The sequence below is a fragment of the Ranitomeya variabilis genome, chromosome 5, assembly GCF_051348905.1.
Source record: "Ranitomeya variabilis isolate aRanVar5 chromosome 5, aRanVar5.hap1, whole genome shotgun sequence".
NCBI classification, from domain to species: Eukaryota; Metazoa; Chordata; class Amphibia; order Anura; family Dendrobatidae; genus Ranitomeya; species Ranitomeya variabilis.
Window position 1 is genome coordinate 652,403,889 of NC_135236.1, and position 22,117 is coordinate 652,426,005.

At 46.3% G+C, this 22,117-nt stretch overlaps 1 protein-coding gene and 1 long non-coding RNA gene across 2 annotated transcripts in view; one reads left to right on the top strand and one right to left on the bottom strand.

Annotated features, from left to right (window-relative positions):
• The window catches only part of GALNT10 (polypeptide N-acetylgalactosaminyltransferase 10), a 125,604-nt gene that overhangs the window by 90,683 nt on the left and 12,804 nt on the right, over positions 1–22,117 (top strand). The window contains exons 4-6 of the mRNA XM_077266397.1: positions 1–58; positions 17,211–17,396; positions 17,745–17,928. The exon at positions 1–58 is cut by the window's left edge and continues 109 nt beyond it. Coding sequence (XP_077122512.1) covers positions 1–58; positions 17,211–17,396; positions 17,745–17,928 — 428 coding nt within the window. The remainder of the gene's footprint in view (positions 59–17,210; positions 17,397–17,744; positions 17,929–22,117) is intronic.
• On the bottom strand, positions 20,653–21,554 carry LOC143774002 (uncharacterized). Its single transcript, XR_013215455.1, has 2 exons — positions 21,261–21,554; positions 20,653–20,963 (listed from the first exon to the last, which is right to left on the bottom strand). It is a non-coding gene; the product is annotated as an uncharacterized LOC143774002 (long non-coding RNA).

Consider the following 22,117-nt stretch of genomic DNA (forward strand, 5'->3'; position numbering starts at 1 on the left):
CGCTCTCCACCGGAGCTCATCGCCGAGATTGTGCTTGTGGATGACTTCAGTGACAAAGGTGCGTGAGCGCCCCCTGACCACCATGGTGGCAGAGGTCAGGCGTTTGATGGCGGAATGAATATATAGATATTTTCTAGGCGCTTCAAATAGAACATCAGGTCTTTTCTCTGCAGTTTTTCTTTATAGAAAAGGAACATTAAATGCACATTAAAGCCTGCACTTCACTTTAATGTATTGTATGTGTTCTCCAGAAACTTGCGACACATTCCGCTTTTATGTTCAATGCTTTTACCTACTTTAGTCATTATGTGACCAAAATCAAAGTTTGCTTTTATGGCTCTGGATCCCTATGTGACTACTTTGCTGGGAATTAAACTTAAGGCTCTGTTCACATTCTAGACCTATGACTATACAGGAATACTTTGGTGTGCATCAAATATTAAAGGGGGGAAAAGGTCCTCTTTACCCTGGGATTAGGATTGTATGAAAAAAAAGAAACCCACAAAATCAATGACACTTACCTGCCTTCATCTTCTGGATGTTCTTCTGACACTTTTCAAGTCACCTGACCACTGCAGTCTATGACAAGCTGCAGCGGTCCTGTGACTGAATCACAATGCGGTCATCTGGTGCTGGCGAAGACCGCGGAGTGACCTGCCATGGAACCAGAGGGGTTATGCAAGCATGCTCATGTGGCACGTGTGGTGACAGTTTCCACACGTCCCGGAGACACTTACATACGTAGACCCATTCAAGTGAATGGGACTGTGCACATGTCAGTTTGTTTCCACGCGCTTGTGTCCGTGGGCAAAATATGCTGACATGTCCTTTTTTTAAAAGCTGCACGGCCCGCAAAATGTCCCACATTGATGACACGGATTACGTCCTTGTGTCATCAGTGTGACACATACTGGCTCCTGGGAATCAGCGTTACTGTGAGCGCTGTTTCCCAGTCCCCGGTACTGAAGACCGCTCTCATCAGCAATCAACGCTAGCAGGGGAGAAAATGTTGAGCATTGTATTCAACTGATAACAGCGAGAGCAGGCGGCAGCTGATGGGAGTATTCATGAGCCACTACCTGCTCAATAAATAAATAAATTTTAAAAATGACGTGCGGTTCACCTGTTTTTTTGATAATCAGCCTGGCAAAACTAACAGCTGAGGGCTGCAACCCCCAGCTGTCAGCTTCAGCAAGGCTGGTTATCAAGAATAGAGGAGTCCCCATGCTGTAGTTTTTAATTATTTAAATAATTTTAACCCCTTCCCGACCTTTGACGCCACGTAGGCGTCATGAAAGTCAGTGCCAATCCGACCTGTGACGCCTATGTTGCGTCATGGAATGATCGCGTCCCTGCAGATCGGGTGAAAGGGTTAACTCCAATTTCACCTGATCTGCAGGGACAGAGGGAGTGGTACTTCAGCCCGGGGGGGTGGCTTCACCCCCATCCCCCCGTGGCTACGATCGCTCTGATTGGCTGTTGAAAGTGAAACAGCCAATCAGAGCGATTTGTAATATTTCACTATGAAAACTGGTGAAATATTACAATCCAGCCATGGCCGATGCTGTAATATCATCGGCCATGGCTGGAAACCCTGATCTGTCCCCCCCCCACCGCCACCGATCGCCTCCCCAGTCCTCCGATCTGTCCCATAGTCCCCTCCGTCCGCCTGTCCGCTCCCCCGTCCTCCTGTCCGCTCCCCCGTGCTCCGCTACCACCCCCTCGTGCTCCGATCACCCCCCCCGTGCTCCGATCCCCCCCCCTCATACTTACCGAGCCTCCCGGTGTCCGTCCGTCTTCTCCACGGGCGCCACCATCTTCCAAAATGGCGGGCGCATGCGCAGTGGGCGCATGCGCAGTGCGCCCACCGAATCTGCCGGCCGGCAGATTCGTTCCAGCTGCATTTTGATCACTGTGATAAAACCTATCACAGTGATCAAAATAAAAAAAATAGTAAATGAACCCCCCCCTTTATCACCCCCATAGGTAGGGACAATAATAAAATAAAGAAAATATTTTTTTTTTCCACTAGGGTTAGAACTAGGGTTAGGGGTAGGGTTAGGGTTAGGGTTAGAACTAGGGTTAGCGTTAGAATTAGGCTATGTGCACACGGTGCGGATTTGGCTACGGATCCGCAGCGGATTGGCCGCTGCGGATTCGTAGCAGTGTTCCATCAGGTATACAGTACCATGTAAACCTATGGAAAACCAAATCAGCTGTGCCCATGGTGCGGAAAATACCGCGCGGAAATGCTGCGTTGTATTTTCCGCAGCATGTCAATTATTTGTGCTGATTTCACAGCATTTTACACCTGTTCCTCAATAGGAATCTGCAGGTGAAATCCGCATAAAAAACACTGGAAATCCGCGGTAAATCCGAAGGTAAAACGCAGTGCCTTTTACCTGCGGATTTTTCAAAAATGGTGCGGAAAAATCTCACACGAATCCGCAACGTGGGCACATAGCCTTAGGGTTGGAATTAGAGTTAGGGTTGGAATTAGGGCTAGGGTTGGAAATAGGGTTAAGAATAGGCTTGTGGTTAGGGTTAGGGGTGTGTTGGGGTTAAAGTTGGGGTTAGGGTAAGGGTTGGGATTAGGGTTAGGGTTGTGGTTAGGGGTGTGTTTGGGTTAGGGTTGTGATTAGGGTTATGGCTAGAGTAGGGATTAGGGTTAGGGGTGTGTTGGGGTTAGTGTTGGAGTTAGAATTGAGGGGTTTCCACTGTTTAGGCACATCAGGGGTCTCCAAACGCAACATGGCGCCACCATTGATTCCAGCCAATCTTGCGTTCAAAAAGCCAAATGGTGCTCCCTCCCTTCCGAGCCCTGACGTGCGCCCCAAACAGTGGTTTACCCCCACATATGGGGTACCAGCATACTCAGGACAAACTGGGCAACAATTATTGGGGTCCAATTTCTCCTGTTACCCTTGCGAAAATAAAAAATTGCTTGCTAAAACATAATTTTAGAGGAATGAAAAATTATTTTTTATTTTCACGGCTCTGCGTTACAAACTTCTGTGAAGCACTTGGGGGTTCAAAGTGCTCACCACACATCTGGATAAGTTGCTTGGGGGTCTAGTTTCTAAAATGGGGTCACTTGTGGGGGGTTTCTACTGTTTAGGCACATCAGGGGCTCTGCAAATGGAATGTGACGCCCGCAGACCACTCCATCAAAGTCTGCATTTCAAAACGTCACTACTTCCCTTCCGAGCCCCGACTTGTACCCAAACAGTGGTTTATCCCCACATGTGAGGTATCGGTGTACTCAGGAGAAACTGCCCAACAAATTTTAGGATCCATTTTATGCTGTTGCCCATGTGAAAATGAAAAAATTGAGGCTAAAATAATTTTTGTGTGAAAAAAAAGTACTTTTTCATTTTTACGGATCAATTTGTGAAGCACCTGGGGGTTTAAAGTGCTCACTATGCTTCTAGATAAGTTCCTTGGGGGGTCTAGTTTCCAAAATGGGGTCACTTGTGGGGGTGCTCCAATGTTTAGGCACACGGGGGCTCTCCAAACGCAACATGGTGTCCGCTAAAGATTGGAGCCAATTTTTCATTCAAAAAGTCAAATGGCGCTCCTTCCCTTCCGAGCCCTGCCATGCGCCCAAACAGTGGTTTACCCCCACATATGAGGTATCAGCGTACTCAGGACAAATTGGACAACAACGTTCGTTGTCCAGTTTCTCCTTTTACCCTTGGAAAAATAAAAAAATTGTTGCTAAAAGATCATTATTATGACTAAAAAGTTAAATGTTCATTTTTTCCTTCCGTGTTGCTTCTGCTGCTGTGAAACACCTGAAGGGTTAATAAACTACTTGAATGTGGTTTTGAGCACCTTGAGGGGTGCAGTTTTTAGAATGGTGTCACTTTTGGGTATTTTCTCTCATATAGACCCCTCAAAGTGACTTCAAATGTGAGGTGGTCCCTAAAAAAATGGTTTTGTAAATTTTGTTGTTAAAATGAGAAATCGTTGGTTAAATTTTAACCCTTATAACTTCCTAGCAAAAAAAAATTTTGTTTCCAAAATTGTGCTGATGTAAAGTAGACATGTGGGAAATGTTATTTATTAACTATTTTGTGTCACATAACTCTCTGGTTTAACGGAATAAAAATTCAAAATTTGAAAATTGCGAAATTTTCAAAATTTTCACCAAATTTCCGATTTTTTTTTTAAATAAACGCAAAAATTATCGGCCTATATTTACCACTAACATGAAGCCCAATATGTCACGAAAAAACAATCTCAGAATCGCTAGGATCCGTTGAAGCGTTCCTGAGTTATTACCTCATAAAGGGACACTGGTCAGAATTGCAAAAAATGGCCAGGTCATTAAGGTCAAAATAGGCTGGGTCATGAAGGGGTTAAAAATCGACGTGGGGTCCCAGCCATTTTTGACAACCAGCCAAGCTAAAGCAGACAGCTGGTCGCTGGTATTCTCAGGCTGGTAGGGGGCTATGGATATTGCCTCCCCCTCCCCCAGCCTTGTTAGCAGCCTGCAGCCGCCCAGAAAAGGCTCCAATTCTGGTGCTTTGCCCGGCTCCCCTCACTTGACTTGTGGCGGTGGCAAGTGGGATTCATATTTGTGGGGTTGATGTCACTTTTGTATTGTCCGGTGACATCAAGCCCATGGATTAGTAATGGAGAGGCGTCTATAAGACATCTGTCCATTACTAATCCTACAGTTATATGGTAAATAAACACATCCAGAATAAAGTCCTTTATTTGAAATAAAACACACACTTTTCCTTTATTATGTAACAATAACAAACACAGTTATCCTCACCTATTGCCTAATTTAATTGAATCGCTCGTCTACTGCAATAAAACAAAAATAAAAAGAACAACCATATCCCTCACCTGTTCGATGTTCTGTCCCATGCCATAATCCATGTCTGGGGATAAATAGGTGCCAAGGTGCGAACGTCCAGCCTGAGAACCACTAGTGGTGACGTCCTTGAGGTTACTGCCGGTCACTGAGGATGCATTTCCAGCCTGGCTGAACTGTGGTGATCTCAGCACCGTGAGAAAAAGTCAGTGAGTTCACCGCAGTTCAACGTGAGTTCACCATGCGAAATTGCTCTAGCACAAGCACGGGACAGTGATGAGAGCTGTCTTCAGCACCTGGCGCTGGGGAACAGCGCGAAAAGTACTGATTCCCGGTACCGGTTGACACATGTATTAAACACACAGACACGGATATCTCCGGTACTGTTTTTTCCAGTACCGGAAATATCAGGGCGTGTGAAAGAGTGTCATCGGCGTGCTCCAAAAATATTTTCAAGTCCCTACAGCTGCGTGTCTCGTGGCTGTTCGACAGCTGCAACGCATGCAGGGGTTGCGTTACAGCCGCGAGGCATGCATGCGCGGGGACTGTAACAAATTATTCGAGCACAAGTCATTCGGTTAGCACCCGCGCATGCTCATATAACACCTTACGTCCGGTAGAGGAGTGTTTCACTGCTTTAATATTGATGACCTCTCCTTAGGATGTAAGACAGCCGGATGTAAACCTTCGCTGTGCTGAACACCACAATCCTGTCAACTGTATAGTGGTCTTGTCGAGGGTACTCCTATTCATTGACAGGTGGTTGTCTGTGATCTCATAAACGTAATGATCGGTCATATCGATGATTTATCGTACGGATAGATCATTAGTATCTTAGTAGCAACAGACTCCTTTAAACATTGGAGAAAACTCTTAATTTGTACCCGCGGGATAGCAAAAGATGGTCACAGTTTTGTCGCAGTCCAAGCAAATTTAAAAAACTGTGTAATAAATCTTATCAGTCAAATATTCTTCTTGCTCCACTTATGAGCCTCCACTTTTTCATTCTCTGTGCCTCCTGAACTCCTCATTCTTCTGGTAAAAAAGGCAGACTGCCTGGTCAGTTTATAGCTGCTTATTGAAGTCTATGGAGAGGAGATGGAGAGGAGGAGCAGAGTGAGAGACACTCAGACCTGTGCTCCTGCTTTCTAGTAAGGGTTTATCTCACCCAAGCTCTGGATTCATGTCTACACTGCTCAGTACTGCTGTTTGTCACCTTCCATGCTGCTGCTTTTGAACATGTACTACATATGGGCAGGAGAGCAGGAATCCCTCGTGACTGTGTATGCAGTGTATGGGAGACATCGTAGCAGATAGTCTGCACCTAATAGCTCAGAGAGAACTGAAAAGTAGAGAGAACAGAAGGGAAAACTGGTGAAAAATGCAGAATAGTCATAGAAAGGCCAGAAATAGTGTTATTCCTCATCTACACAGATGACCGCTTATTCTGATTATTTCACCTGCAATGATAGGAACACTTAAAGGACACTGAGGTAATAAATGAACATCTTGGTCAACAGGGAGATTACAATGGGCTAGCAAACACTGTTTCTTTTTAATGGGAATGCTATTTACAGCTGCCAGAGATGAAAGTAGATTGACTAGGATTTTTTTTATGACTATTTAACAGCTTCCAGAAGGTGAAGGAAATTGACTGGGAGCTTACTTAGTATTTTATTTACAGCTGCCAGAAATGGAAGGAGATTGACTAGGAATTTACTATGGGCAATCGACAATATTAACAGCTGTCAGAAGGTGAAGGAGACTGATTGGGTGCTTACTTAGTGAATTCCTAGTCAATCTAAGGCAGCTGTAAATAAAATACTATGGACTATGTTAGCAGCTACCAGAAGGTGAGGGAGACTGACTGGGAGCTCACTTAGTATTTTATCTACATATGCCAGAGATGGAAAGACATTGAGTAGGATTTTTTTTTTTTATGAGCAGTCAGCTGCCAGATGGGGAAGGAGACTAATAGATGGGGATTATTATTATTATTTTTTAAGAGGTATTTTACTATTGGGCCATGATCACTTTACATTTTACCGTGACCTTGCGGGGCCATATGTTGTCCCTCTAGACCCTGCAGGGTTATGTAGTTTTAGGGTATGTTCACACGTTCCTGATTTCAATCCTTTTTTTTTTCAGGTCAAAAACCGCAGCTCTTGGCAGAAAACGCAGGTGCGTTTTTGGTGCGTTTTTGATGCGGTTTTTAGTGCGGTTTTTTATGCAGTTTTCTCTGCAGATTGTCTGTGTTTGACACAAATAAAGCTTTAACTGCAGTGGGGGAAAAAAAAAAAGAAATGATGTCATTTCCTTGTCCAACCCTTTTCTTCTTCCATCCTCCATTTTGGGACTAAACACCAAAATGAGTGGACGTGTTTTGAATGACAGCGCTCCGCAGAGTGCTGAGCGTAGGCCAGATCACAGCCCGCGGATCCAGCTCTATCCAGCTATTTAAGTCTACGTTCACATTTGCGGTCTGCGCCGCAGCGTCGGGCACCGCAGCGTCGGGCGCTGCAGCGTCGCCGCATGCGTCATGCGCCCCTATATTTAACATGGGGGCGCATGGACATGCGTCGCACTTGCGTTTTGCGCCGCATGCGTCACTGCAGCGCACGCATCCGGGCGCAGAGGACGCAGCAAGTTGCATTTTTGCTGCGTCCAAAATCAATCAAAAAAAGGACGCATGCGGCGCAAAACGCAGCGTTGTGCATGCGTTTTGCTGCATTTTTGTTTGCGTTGTGTGTTGCGGCGCCGACGCTGCGGCGCACAACGCAAATGTGAACATAGCCTAAGTGCCACGTATTTAAGTGCCACGTATCACGTATTTAAGTGCCACGTATTTCAGTGCCACGTATTTCAGTGCCACGTATCACGTATTTCAGTGCCACGTATTTCAGTGCCACGTATTTCAGTGCCACGTATTTCAGTGCCACGTATTTCAGTGCCACGTATCACGTATTTCAGTGCCACGTGCCACGTATTTCAGTGCCACGTATTTAAGTGCCACGTATCACGTATTTCAGTGCCACGTATTTAAGTGCCACGTATCACGTATTTCAGTGCCACGTATTTCAGTGCCACGTATCACGTATTTCAGTGCCACGTATTTAAGTGCCACGTATCACATATTTAAGTGACACGTATCACGTATAAGTGCCACGTGTCACGTATTTAATTGCCACGTATTTAAGTGCCACGTATCCCACGAAGATCTTCCATGGAGAACAGACACATCCAGAGATATGTCTGCTCTCCACGGCTGCAGCAACACACTGACAGGAGCCATAGTTCCTGTCGGTGTGTCACTGCGCATGCGCGAGCGAGTTTACCGGCGGTCATTGACCCCGGCACTCTCGCTTAACGGCAGTGCTGCGTGGGAAAGTTCAACGCAGCTGTACTGCCGTTAACCGAGACGCCGGAGTCATTGAACTCCGGAACAGTACGCGATACACTGCTAGGAGCTTCGCTCCTGGCAGTGTATCGCCGGAGAGCAGCCGATCGGCATGGGACACTCGTTTTATGGATTCTGCGGACAGGGAGTATGAATTTGATTTTTTATTTTGTGATTTTTTCCTGGAGGATCAAGGGCTTCGCCTACAAGTGTGCTGTTGGTGAGTATATACTCTGTGTTATATGTTGTATGTACTGTACTGTGTGTCATGTATGTGTATTGTGTGTGTTTTGTGTAACTTTACAACTGTGCTAAGTCGCCGGACACAGGGACAACTCTCCCATCCTAATACCTAATACTTAGCACAATGGTGGCACTAGCGTCGCATGGGGACACGCACACACACACGCACGCACACACACACACACACACACACACATACACACACACACATACCAAATCAATCAAACGGCCGACACGATCCCCATGCGACGGTACGCCTCGATGTCTCTCCGCCCAAGCACTTCCGCCCACGCACTTCCGGCCGCTTCCCCGCACTTCCGGCTGCAGCGGTTCTGCACCACAAACCGCAATAAAACCCGCAGATATATTTTTGATCTGCGGGTTTTACTGCGGGTTTGACCTCACAATGGAGGTCTATGGGTGCAGAACCGCTGCTGTTTCGGGCAAAGAAGTGACATGCTCCTTCTTTTTTCCCGCAGCTATTCAGCGCGGCTTTTTTTTTAAATTCAGGATCATGTGCACAGTGGTTCCTGTTTTCCATAGGGTACATTGTACTGTACCCTGCATGGAAAAAAGCTGCGGAACCGCAGCGGCAAAACCGCTGCGGTTCCGCAGTAAAAAACGCACTGTGTGAACATGGCCTTAAGTATTTTTTTTACCACTTCTGTAGCGTGTCCCATCATGACATCCTCTAAAGTTACTCCCTCCATTTTGCTGGAGGAAGATGTCACCCATAGCCATATATAATTTTTTTTTTATTTTTTTTTCCCTGATAACAGCGTTATTGATCTGTTTGTTTCTCCACATCGCAGCTTGGGTCGAAGAGCGGCTGCAATCTTAAAGTATTTTCCCATAAAGTGAGTAAGACACTGCCGCACTCTCAGGTCCCAGAAGCGACGTCAGCGAAAGCCATTTCTTTCTTGGAGCCTTCAATCAGATACAAGGAGGCACTAATTGCTTGCTGGAGGGCAGTGTTTAGACTCTTTCCAACCAGTAGATTTTTGTGATTTATCATTTTTCTTTTTCTACGAGGAGAAACTGAAGAAGTGATTAAATTTTTTTTTCTTTTTTTCCACTTTCAAGACGCGAGCAGCTGAGACTGTGCAGATAAATGTCCGCAAATCAGATTTACCGCCCAGTTTTTTTGTGAGCGATGCCGGTTTCCCCCCCAGCTGTCGTATTCCAGACGGCTGCACTGGGATCAAGCTGCAGGCGATGGGTAGTAACCGCGAGGAACGCGTTAGTGCACAGACTGGGAACAAAACATATATTTTTTTTTTTTAAATCTTTGGGAATGATGATGGCCTTGAAACCTGCGCTTATTCTGGAGCTAGAACGCTGATCCTGCATTAACGATCTCCTTGAGACGACTAACTGCAGTGGGTCCAAAAATTCGGCTGCTCCCATGGCTAACAACCTAGTGCAAAGTTTCATTATAGAAGACCCATCATCATCTCTCCTCTCCTCTCCTGTCCGCCTTGTTAAATTTTCAACATTTCCGGTAAAAGAACAATTCTTCGTCATCTTTTTATTTAGACCTCATCATTGTATCATCTCTGTTATTCCTCCTGAAAACGTGTGAAGAAATGGACAACCGGGTCTTAAATGGCGTGACCCTACACAGTCTGACAACATGTTATCATCGCAGGGATATTCAGTTATTAGGGGGCAAAGAAGAACGGGAAGAGGTTGAGTGAGGTGACCGTGGGATCAAAACGCGGTTGTTCACAGGTGAACCGCAGTGCTGACCAAGATTGCAGACATTGTTCGAGGCGTGAGGATGATTTTGCTGCAGCGTTCCCCGGGTTTAGGATCTGCGGGCGGCGGGTCTTACACTCGCGGTAGTGCCGACAATCAGGATGACAGAAGGCTTATTTATTTCCCGCTCCCTGATAAATAATTTCATACGCTTTGGCAGCTCCATCAATATAGGAATCTTCATGCTAAATTTGAACAGCTGTTCTTTTTTTTTTTTTCTTTTTTCTTAGCAATCAGAGTAAATTATTTAGCTGCGCTCTGTCTGCCAGAACCCTAATTGCCTCCCTGAGAGCCTCTTTATTTTTCCACAGACCTCCCGTCTGTTCCGTCCCCAAAGATCGCGCGTCGGTAGAACAGTATCGGCTTCACTTTGTTGCCCTTTGGTTGCACGTTGCCCTTCATCGCTGATTAGAATCTTAATGGGACACTCGGTGCTTAAGTGATAATTGCAACCTGTTGGACCCATAAACACCTCGTCTATCACACTTAAAGGCAATAAAGCCTGCCGAAACGATCTAATTTTGGGATTTGTGGAGATCTTAAGCATACTCTGCAGGATTACATATACTGCATGAATATTCTATTAAACTTTTTTTTTCCCGCAGATTAGACTTGTTTTAAAAAAATAAATGTGAAGACTAAACTTAAATCTTTTGCAGCATTACCTCCGCTTTCTCGTCTGCCTAGATCAGTGACGGCGAACCTTTCAGAGACCGAGTGCCTAAACTGCAACCCAAAACCCACTTATTTATCGCAAAGTGCCAACACGGCAATTTAACCTGAATAAAGAGGTTTTAGTTTAGAAAAAACAACTCATGCAGAAAGCGGTCGGGGGCAACAGAGAGCAGCCACAGTCAGGAGCAGGGGTACCAGACTGCAGATGTAAAGGAATATGCTTCATGTCCTGGTATATGCTCCCACATCCTTGTATATGCTCCCCTAAACCATGTATATACTCCCCCAATCTATGTATATGCTCCCCCATACTTGTATATGCTCCCCCATCCTGGTATGTGCCCTTCATCCTGGTACATGCTCCCCCATCCTGGTACGTGCCCTTCATCCTGGTACATGTTCCCCCATCCTGGTACATGTTCCCCCATCCTGGTACATGTTCCCCCATCCTGGTACATGTTCCCCCATCCTGGTACATGTTCCCCCATCCTGGTACATGTTCCCCCATCCTGGTACATGTTCCCCCATCCTGGTACATGTTCCCCCATCCTGGTACATACTCCTCCATCCTGGTACATATTCCCCCATCCTGGTACATGCTCCCCCATCCTGGTACATGCTCCTCCATCCTGGTACATGCTCCCCCATCCTGGTACATGCTCCTCCATCCTGGTATGTGCCCTTCATCCTGGTACATGCTCCCCCATCCTGGTACATGCTCCCCCATCCTGGTACATGTTCCCCCATCCTGGTACATACTCCTCCATCCTGGTATGTGCCCTTCATCCTGGTACATGCTCCCCCATCCTGGTACATGCTCCCCCATCCTGGTACATGTTCCCCCATCCTGGTACATACTCCTCCATCCTGGTATGTGCCCTTCATCCTGGTACATGCTCCCCCATCCTGGTACATGCTCCCCCATCCTGGTACATGCTCCCCCATCCTGGTACATGCTCCCCCATCCTGGTACATTTTCCCCCATCCTGGTACATTTTCCCCCATCCTGGTACATTTTCCCCCATCCTGGTACATGCTCCTCCATCCTGGTACATGCTCCTCCATCCTGGTACATGCTCCTCCATCCTGGTACATGCTCCTCCATCCTGGTACATGCTCCTCCATCCTGGTACATGCTCCTCCATCCTGGTACATGCTCCTCCATCCTGGTACATGCTCCTCCATCCTGGTACATGCTCCTCCATCCTGTTACATTCTCCCCCATCCTAGTATATGTCCCCCATCCTAGTATATTTCCCCCATCCTGCTGGTGCCACTGATCAATGTGTAGAAAGGAAAAAAAACACTAAAGACTGCTGCTCATCTTCCTTCCTTCCTTTCCCCCATCGCGTTGTGTTCAGAAGCCAGCAGCTGATTTCAGTGTCCAAGCGACCATGTCCATGACTTCACTGCCATGCGCCCAGTCCTATGTACGCCGACGTCAGCTGCTGGCCTCTGACCTCGGCGCACAGACCCGGCAAGTTCGTGCGCTGCAATACGCTTTAGCTCGATATGTGTCTGAGGACGCTGATCCTGCTGAAGGTAAGGGCTGGCGTCATGGGGTTCCTCACCCGCCGGCCCCTGTCTACTGATGCTGAACGGTGATGGCATGTGTGCCCACAGGGAGGGCTACGCTAGCCAAAGGTTCGCGACCAATGGTCTAGATAATCCTCATAGATTAGCAATTCATGCTGTGTAATCTGCACCACAATAAGGATTGATCAGTTTACTCCAAACCCCATTTTGTGTTGTTGAAGGCCAACTTGCTGATCCGTGGTGGTAGAAGAGAGAATTGGGAACTGCCAGAGTTAACGGAGTACATTGTTCGGCTTCCTATAGACAATGGAGCGTGGTGCAAATGTGGCATTTTGGAGCTGTCCTTAGAGCCCTACAAGAATTGCTGTCCTCAGAGTTCTCCATGGATCGCTGTACACCAGATCCCCTCCTTGAATTTTTGTCCACCAGAGCCCTCCACGAATTGCTGTTCTTCAGAGCCCAAAATTAATCGCTGTCCTGCAAAGCCGAACATGAATACGTTTTCCAGAGCTCTCCAAGAAACGCTGTCCTCCAGAGACCTCTAAAAAAAAAAAAAGAACACTGTCCTCCGGAGTCCTACAAAAAACGCTGTCCAGAAGAGGCCATCTATGAATAACTGTCTACCAGAGGCCATCCATGAATTTTGGTCCTCCAGCACCCTTCAATAAAGAGTCCTACTATAAACCTTGTGCACCAGAGGCCATCCATGAAACACTGTCTCTAGCGCCCTACCAAAAAAAAAGCTTTCCTCCAGAGTCCTACGAGAAGCACTGTCCACACAAGTGGCCATCTATAAATTGTTGTTCACCAGAGACCTTTATGAAACACTATCTACCAGATCCTTCTGTGAGACAGAATGGGTAAATGTGGCACGAGCTCCTAACAATCTTTTTTTGTGGTGACACTAGAAGACCTTGTACCAGGACTTTCACTCTTCAATGGATGAATGTATTTTTACACAAGCTTGTCAGCTCATTTCTATGATGGCAGAATCGGGAAATCTAAAATTAAGAAACATTTTTTGGACCTTCCTAAAAACTGCTCCTGGTCATTATTCGTCATTTTTACAATTAAGCTTTTTAAAGGAGAACTTCTATGGGAAGACGCAGTCTTCTGCAGGTCCTCCCGTTGGGCCAAGTCTTACATGCCATCATCTTCTCGTTGGCTGGTGGTGCTCATGAACAAGACACCAACCCTTCTGATCAATATGCGTGTTCTCTACAAGAGCTTTGAGATGGGACATTGTGAACCAGAAGTCTCATTTTATTAAACCGCAGTCTGAAAACATTTAGGAACAACAAAAAACTGACTGGCACATCCAAACTAGTGTGAATAGGTGCATACCAGGAGCAGCTAACTCCATGTACAATATACAAAAAAAGATGGCACTGTATCGTGATAAAGCATGTCAATGTGAAATACATGAATATATGAATAGCAATACGGCTTTTGAATATTAGAAAAAAATGAATGAGACGCTTTGCACAAAATTTGGCCAAATAATGCCTGCCCATCAACCAACGTCAAGGTGGTCCCATAAGACTGATGGGTCCCTAACCAGTGTGAATACCTCTCTTAGGCTGATGTCTGAATTCCTGGGTGAATGTGGACACCTCTCTCAGTAAAGCCAGCGTTTATGGGTAGGTAGGAACCTGCAGTAATTAAAATCACCACATGGTGAAGGGTGGAGTGCACGGTCAGTAAGCTAACATTGAAACAACAAAAAACTGACTGGCACATCCAAACTAGTGTGAATAATTTCATACCAGGAGCAGCCCCCTCCATATACAATATACAGTGAGGAAAAAAGTATTTAGTCAGCCACCAATTGTGCAAGTTCTCCCACTTAAAAAGATGAGAGAGGCCTGTAATTGACATCATAGGTAGACCACAACTATGAGAGTCAAAATGAGAAAACAAATCCAGAAAATCACTTTGTCTGATTTGGCAAGATTTGTTTTGCAAATTATGGTGGAAAATAAGTATTTGGTCATTAACAAAAGTTCATCTCAATATTTTGTTATCCTTTGTTGGCAATGACAGAGGTCAAACGTTTTATGTAAGTCTTCACAAGGTTGCCACACACTGTTGGTGGTATGTTGGCCCATTCCTCCATGCAGATCTCCTCTAGAGTAGTGATGTTTTGGGCCTGTCGATGGGCAGCACAGACTTTCAACTGCCTCCAAAAGTTTTCTATTTGGTTGAGATCTGGAGACTGGCTAGGCCACTCCAGGACCTTCATATGCTTCTTACGAAGCCACTCCTTCATTGCCCTGGTGTGCCCTGGTGGTGTGCTTGGGATCATTATCATGCTGAAAGACCCATCTATCTTTCATCTTCAGTGCCCTTGCTGATGGAAGGAGTTTTGCACTCAAATTTTCACGATACATGGCCCCATTCATTCTTTCATGTACACGGATCAGTCGTCCTGGTCCCTTTGCAGAGAAACAGCCCCAATGCATGATGTTGCCACCCCCATGCTTCACAGTAGGTATGGTGCTCTTTGGATGTAACTCTGCATTCTGTCTCCTCCAAACACGACGAGTTTTGTTTCTACCAAACTGTTTGACTTGGGTTTTTCATCAGATCATATGACATTCTCCCAATACTCTTCTGGATAATCCAAATGCTCTCTAGCAAAGTTCAGACGGTCCCGGACATGTACTGGCTTAAGCAGGGGGACACGTCTGACACGCAGGATCTGAGTCCCTGGCAGCGTAGTGTGTTACTGATGGTAGCCTTTGTTACGGTGGTCCCGGCTCTATGCAGGTCATTCACTAGGTCTCCGCATGTGGTTGTGGAATTTTTGCTCACCGTTCTTGTGATCATTTTGACCCCACGGGATGAGATCTTGCGTGGAGCCCCAGATCGAGGGAGATTCAGTGGTCTTGTATGTCTTCCATTTTCTTATTATTGCTCCCACAGTTGATTTCATCACGCCAAGCTGCTTGCCTATTGCAGATTCAGTCTTCCCAGCCTGGTGAAGGGCTACAATTTTGTTTCTGGTGTCCTTCAACAGCTCTTTGGTCCTCACCATAGTGGAGTTTGGAGTGTGACTGTTTGAGGTTGTGGACAGGTGTCTTTTATACTGATAACAAGTTCAAACAGGTGCGGTTACTACAGGCAATGAATGGAGGACAGAGGAGCCCCTTAAAGAAGAAGTTACAGGTCTGTGAGAGCCAGAAATCTTGCATTCTGTTAGGTGACCAAATACTTATTTTCCACCATAATTTGCAAAATAAATCTTGCCAAATCAGACAAGGTGATTTTCTGGATTTGTTTTCTCATTTTGACTCTCATAGTTGTGGTCTACCTATGATGTCAATTACAGGCCTCGCTCATCTTTTTAAGTGGGAGAACTTGCACTGACTAAATACTTTTTTTCCTCGCTGTACAAAAAAAGTTGCACTCTGTCGTGCTAAAGCATATCAGTGTGAAATATATGAAATATGAATAGCAATACAGCTTTTGATTATTAGGAATACATTAAATGAATGAGACGCTTTGCACAAAATTTTGACCCATCAGTCTTATGGGACCACCTTGACGTTGGTTGATGGGCAGACATTATTTGGCCAAATTTTGTGCAACCTTTTTTTTTTGTATATTGAAAACATTTAGTATTCTGGCAATTTCTTAGTTGAGTGTTGCTTTAAAAACAATCAGGTAGATTACATTTTTTTGACTCCTACCTTCCAGAAACCATTGCATTAATGTTCCTGTACCTCATTATTTTGCTCCATTTTGACGCTATGGCGCTGTAAGAATCCTTGGCAAAATGCATCTATCTGATCTCTCCGCTCCCCGCCGAGACCACTCTTTGCCATGTCTATTCCTTGAAAGCCACACACAGTTGCTAAATTATTAAAACTGTAAAGCTTTAATGTCGGCCACGGTGCCCCGGAGGACTGCAAGGGAAAAAAGTTAAAACAGTTGTGTTTTTTTTCTTTTCTTTTAAAGCACTAGAGGAAAGAAACATTATTTTGCAGGGAGTCATGTCAGCGATCCGCGGCGGCAAAAGTTTGCATTATAAATAATGACAAACCCCTACAGAAGAGAAACGGTATGATTTACAGAGACCACTGTGCCGTAAATCCCACTAGCAGTGCCAGCTGGTGTAGCTAGGGGGCACGGCTTCAGCTGCTGCAGTACTGCTTTAGTGAAGAGGAGGGCAAGCTTTAAATTATATTTTTTTGACACTATATAATAAGTTCTGATTGGTTATTGAAATTTTGCCTTCTTGATATGCATGTTGTAGGAATAGATACCCCGATTCCAGCGATATGTCACTTGTTGGTCTGCTTGGTGTAGTTTTGATAGAATCCCAGTTTTCTCTGCTGCAGATCTAGCAGAGCTCGAATGCTGAGCTGTCTATAACTCCGCCCACACCACTCATTGACTGCTTTTTGTCTACAATTTTTATTGGCAGAAAGCTGCCAATAGGTGTTGGGGGCGTGGTTGGACCAGGAGTGACCTAGTCCTGTAGTGATAATCTCCTGCTGATAAAACACTAATTTTATTGATACAGCAACACAGAACAGTAAGTGACACATCGCTGGAATCAGGCTCTCTGCCCCTACATCATGCTGATCTTGGATTACATAAGAAAACCTGCTGACCACGTCTCTTTAGCTAAACGATGTCATGAAGGGCTTTTTGTCTACTACAGATGTCACCAATGTCATCTTCAATGATTGAGCCTTCGTACTGGATTTCCCGGTATAGATTTTTGATGACACACGTAATCCGAATATCTCTCTGTCTTCTCCATTTTAGAGCATCTGAAAAAACGCCTGGAGGATTACATGGTGAATTTTCCTAAAGTAAGAATAGTCCGCACCAAGAAGAGAGAAGGTCTGATTCGCACGCGTATGTTAGGAGCATCTACGGCCATCGGAGAAGTCATCACTTTTCTGGACTCGCACTGCGAGACCAATGTGAACTGGCTTCCTCCACTGCTGGGTAAGCGCACCCCCGATACTGCTCCCCCCCGCCGCCGCGTCCATGTACATCATTAGTCAGTGCAATTACTTTACTCAGAGCATCCTACACAGCCACGACTTTTCCCTACTACAAAGTCCTATTTGTGCCTTCCCTCCTGTGCATCCTCATAGCAACCGTTCTCCGGAGGACTGGCATTTGTCACTTCTTCTCTAGTTTTGGCGGAGTGTCTGACCTAAATCTCCTACTACAAGGGAGATTATGTACAAGCGGCTCGTTCCGTGTTTGCTGTAATTACAGCTTATCTGCAGCGGCTTCCAACAAAGTTTTTAGATTTGTCTAAATTGGAATTCTGTTTTCTTCCCGCAGATCGTATCGCCCAGAACCGCAAGACAATCGTGTGCCCGATGATTGATGTCATCGACCACGACAACTTTGCATACGGAACACAAGCTGGAGACGCCATGCGGGGGGCCTTTGACTGGGAGATGTTTTACAAACGCATCCCGATTCCTTCAGAACTGCAGAAGTCCGATCCCAGTGAACCTTTCGAGTGAGTTCCGATGGTCTTGAATCCCATGTCTAGCCATCCACACCAAGCCCCGTATCTCATTGATGCCAATCTCTATCCCATTTATAAAGAACACCTACCCTCTTTCAGGCAAAGTTTCAGCAAGAAGGGCAGCTTGCCAAATACGAACAGTGGTCGCCATGTGACCATGTACTTGCGAGTCATGCGTTGACCAGGTTCATGTACTTGAGGTCATGTAACAACTTCTCAAACCGGCTAGCAGTGGAAACTCTCTTTAAGTGAAAGTGTGCCTTCATAGACAATTTCATTTTATTTCAGGTTAAAGAGGATATGTCACTCGCTCCAAAACTCAAATTAAATACCTAATAAAAATCCCGCAGCTACCCTGATTCTGCTGCTCTTTTCCGTTTTTCTCTGCGTCACTCCATTGCAGGAATATTCATATTTGTTTCTTCTGGAGCGCAGAATGTGAAATCTCTGCTTATATTTGAACTACAAATTCTTCTCCGGATGCGTGCTCCTTAACCTGTCCCTCCCATCCAAATGCTACCAATCACAGCTCAGCAGCTGATCTAGCAGTCTTGGGCGCTGTCCAACTGTGATTGGCAAAGTCTGGGAAGGAGGTGTGTAAGTGCACAACTCCAGATAAGACTCTCTGAATGCCCAGTTGAAGTGCAAGCAGAGATTTCACATAGTGCACTCCCAAAGGAACAAATATGAATATATCTGCAATGGAGTGACGCAGCACAAAACTGAAAAGAGCGACAGAATCACGGATTTTTACATATTAAAAATGGTCATCATTTAAAGGGAACCAAATGCCACCACCTTGATCTGGCTGTCATCTGCTGACTCTTGTTATACACCCCCAAAAATACAATTTTAATTTATCCTGTGCTGTATATAAATGACGATGGTCTGATCTGATGGGCGACCTCTCTGCGCCGTCTGTGCCTCCTCTCGGTGCCGTCTGCGCCTCCTCTCTGTGCCGTCTGCGCCTCCTCTCGGCGCCGTCTGCGCCTCCTCTCGGCGTCGTCTGCGCCTCCTCTCGGCGCCGTCTGCGCCTCCTCTCGGCGCCGTCTGCGCCTCCTCTCGGCGCCGTCTGCGCCTCCTCTCGGCCCCGTCTGCGCCTCCTCTCGGCCCCGTCTGCGCCTCCTCTCGGCCCCGTCTGCGCCTCCTCTCGGCCCCGTCTGCGCCTCCTCTCGGCCCCGTCTGCGCCTCCTCTCGGCCCCGTCTGCGCCTCCTCTCGGCCCCGTCTGCGCCTCCTCTCGGCCCCGTCTGCGCCTCCTCTCGGCCCCGTCTGCGCCTCCTCTCGGCGTCGTCTGCGCCTCCTCTCGGCGCCGTCTGCGCCTCCTCTCGGCGCCGTCTGCGCCTCCTCTCGGCCCCGTCTGCGCCTCCTCTCGGCCCCGTCTGCGCCTCCTCTCGGCCCCGTCTGCGCCTCCTCTCGGCCCCGTCTGCGCCTCCTCTCGGCCCCGTCTGCGCCTCCTCTCGGCCCCGTCTGCGCCTCCTCTCGGCCCCGTCTGCGCCTCCTCTCGGCCCCGTCTGCGCCTCCTCTCGGCCCCGTCTGCGCCTCCTCTCGGCCCCGTCTGCGCCTCCTCTCGGCCCCGTCTGCGCCTCCTCTCGGCCCCGTCTGCGCCTCCTCTCGGCCCCGTCTGCGCCTCCTCTCGGCCCCGTCTGCGCCTCCTCTCGGCCCCGTCTGCGCCTCCTCTCGGCCCCGTCTGCGCCTCCTCTCGGCCCCGTCTGCGCCTCCTCTCGGCTCCGTCTGCGCCTCCTCTCGGCCCCCAATCAGCACAACTTTACTCTATTAGCCGAAGGTGGAACTGATGAGCAGATTAACCTTTATTGAAAATCTTGGTGGTTCTCCAATGCGGGAGCCGTTCCTACAAAGTGACTTTCTATTCTGGCTCATTGAGGGGTGTCGTGGGCGAAGGCCCCCTGTCTATTGTGTCCATAGTAATACAATTCCTCCTTTTCTTTTTTACTTTCAATGCTTTTTCTTAAGAGAAAAAAAAAATTCCCTTTTGTGAATGTATTTCCAAGGTTGTTGCAATAATGGATCATTTATTACGGAACTCGGAGTTCTCGAAAAATTGCGCGTACCAATAAAGGTTGCTTAACGCTCCCCCCTTTAGTCCATTATATGATCGTGCAAGGCTTTTTGTGTCTGGTGGGTGAAGACACAGTTAATTTATTTCATTTTTTATTTTTTTACGCTTTTACAACTTTATTGCAGAAATTTCAGCTGCCATCAGAATGATAAGTATTAGTTGTGTCTTGTTACCAAGATACAGCATTGGAAATGAGACACAAAGAGCAAAAGCGCCGGCGGAGCCCGCGGAGGGGATTCAGCGGGAATTATTAGAACCCTTTTTAAAGGGCTTTCAAAGAAAATATTAAAAGGGTTTTTTTAAAAAATAATAATTATTATTATTATTGCGGTTTAGAGTACTGCAAGCTAAAATTTTTTGCCCAGCAACCCCAATATATGTAAATATTAAAGATTAATAGGGGCCATGCCCCTTATATAAGTGTCCATTCCCCCCTCCCATAGACATTGATGGGGGCCCTACGGCCAGAACCTGCACCGATTGGCAGAATGGGGCACTTTTATCCCCGTTACAACATGTAGTGGCAGGTTGTATGTGTTTCTATTCTAAAAAAATCTAGAAATTTAGAATCACCATCCTGATCACAGAATAAATAATTTTTCCCAGAAAGTGAGCATCGTAAAAATAGCAAAATTGCTTTTTTTTTTTTCCCTTTTTTTATTTCACCCCAGTTGGATTTTTTCATTATATTATATAGTACAATAAATGGTGTCTGTCAAAACAAGCCTTTGTAAAGATACCTTGAAGGAAAAAATATAAAGTTATCGCTCGTCGAAGCAGAAGAGGAAAATGTGGGCCCTGAGGAAGCCACAGTGTGTGGCGAAACCCGTTGGGCATCTAGTCCCTGCCTTTCTTTACTAGCCGTGCTGTTGTCCAGGATGTTTTGCCACATTTAGCGTGACACAGGTTTGAGTTAGTTGCTTGCGGCGTGTTCTGTCCTGCAATGCCCTGGACATGAGAAAAGAGACATAGCGAATCAGAAGAACTATACTACATTTCTATTTGGAGGTATTTGCTAATATTATTAGTACACCTACTACATATTGAGATAAGATCTTGGAGATGGGAATATCTCTTTAAGGTTACTTTAAAAAAAACCAAAAAAAAAACCACATAGACCTGCATAAATGTCTGCTTTCCCCTGTGCCTGCCATTGTCGGCCCTGCGCTTTGCAGCCGCTGTTGATGTCTTTATCTCACTTTCCGCGCGCTGACAAGGGCTGGCGGTTGCTTTATGACTAATTACCTGATTAGCATGGCCTTTGTTTCCTGACACAGCGTGATGGAGTGAAATATAGACGGGGAATATAGCGACACCGGCACTTACCGACGTCCTATTCTGTGCAGCTTGATTGAAAGAGTTCTTCACTTAAAGCATTGACTCTTTGGTTGCCTTCTGAGATGTTAGTATGTGGATATATACCGCCACATCATGCTGGAACCGCAGTACACATCTCATGACGCATCACTCTGACTCATGAGCATTGTTATCAGATCCAAGGACTCTACGGAGAGTGATCTTATATAAAGGAAGCAGAAATAATACATAGGAGCCATGTAACTCCTACCTTATCGGGCTGATACTAACAGCTTGGGGCCCCTGTGCAAGAAATGTGTTTGGGGCCCCTTCTTTTATGGCAATCAAGCTATAAATATATAGGACTGGTCATCGTCTGCCCCATCATTACGGTAGTAATTTTATAGCTAACAAACGAGGATCCCTTCCTGGTATATATGTCTCCCATCCTGATATAATGCGACTCATCCTCGTGTACATATATGTCTTCCATCCTGGTATATATGTCCCTCATCCTAATATAATGTGGCCCATCCTCATATATATGTGCCCCATCCTCATATGTACGTCCCCCATCCTGGTATAATGTGCCTAGTAGTCACAGCACTCCTTTTTCCCTCTTCCCAGTAGTTACAGCAGGCTTCCTCCCCTCTTCCCAGTAGTCATGGCCATTCTCCTCTGCTTTCCCCAGTAGTCACAACAGTTCTCTTCCCCGTAGTCATGGCCATTCTCCTCCCCTTTTCCCAGTGATCACAGGAGTGCCTTTCCCTTCTCGCTACTAGTCTGCCTCTCCTCTTCCCAGTAAT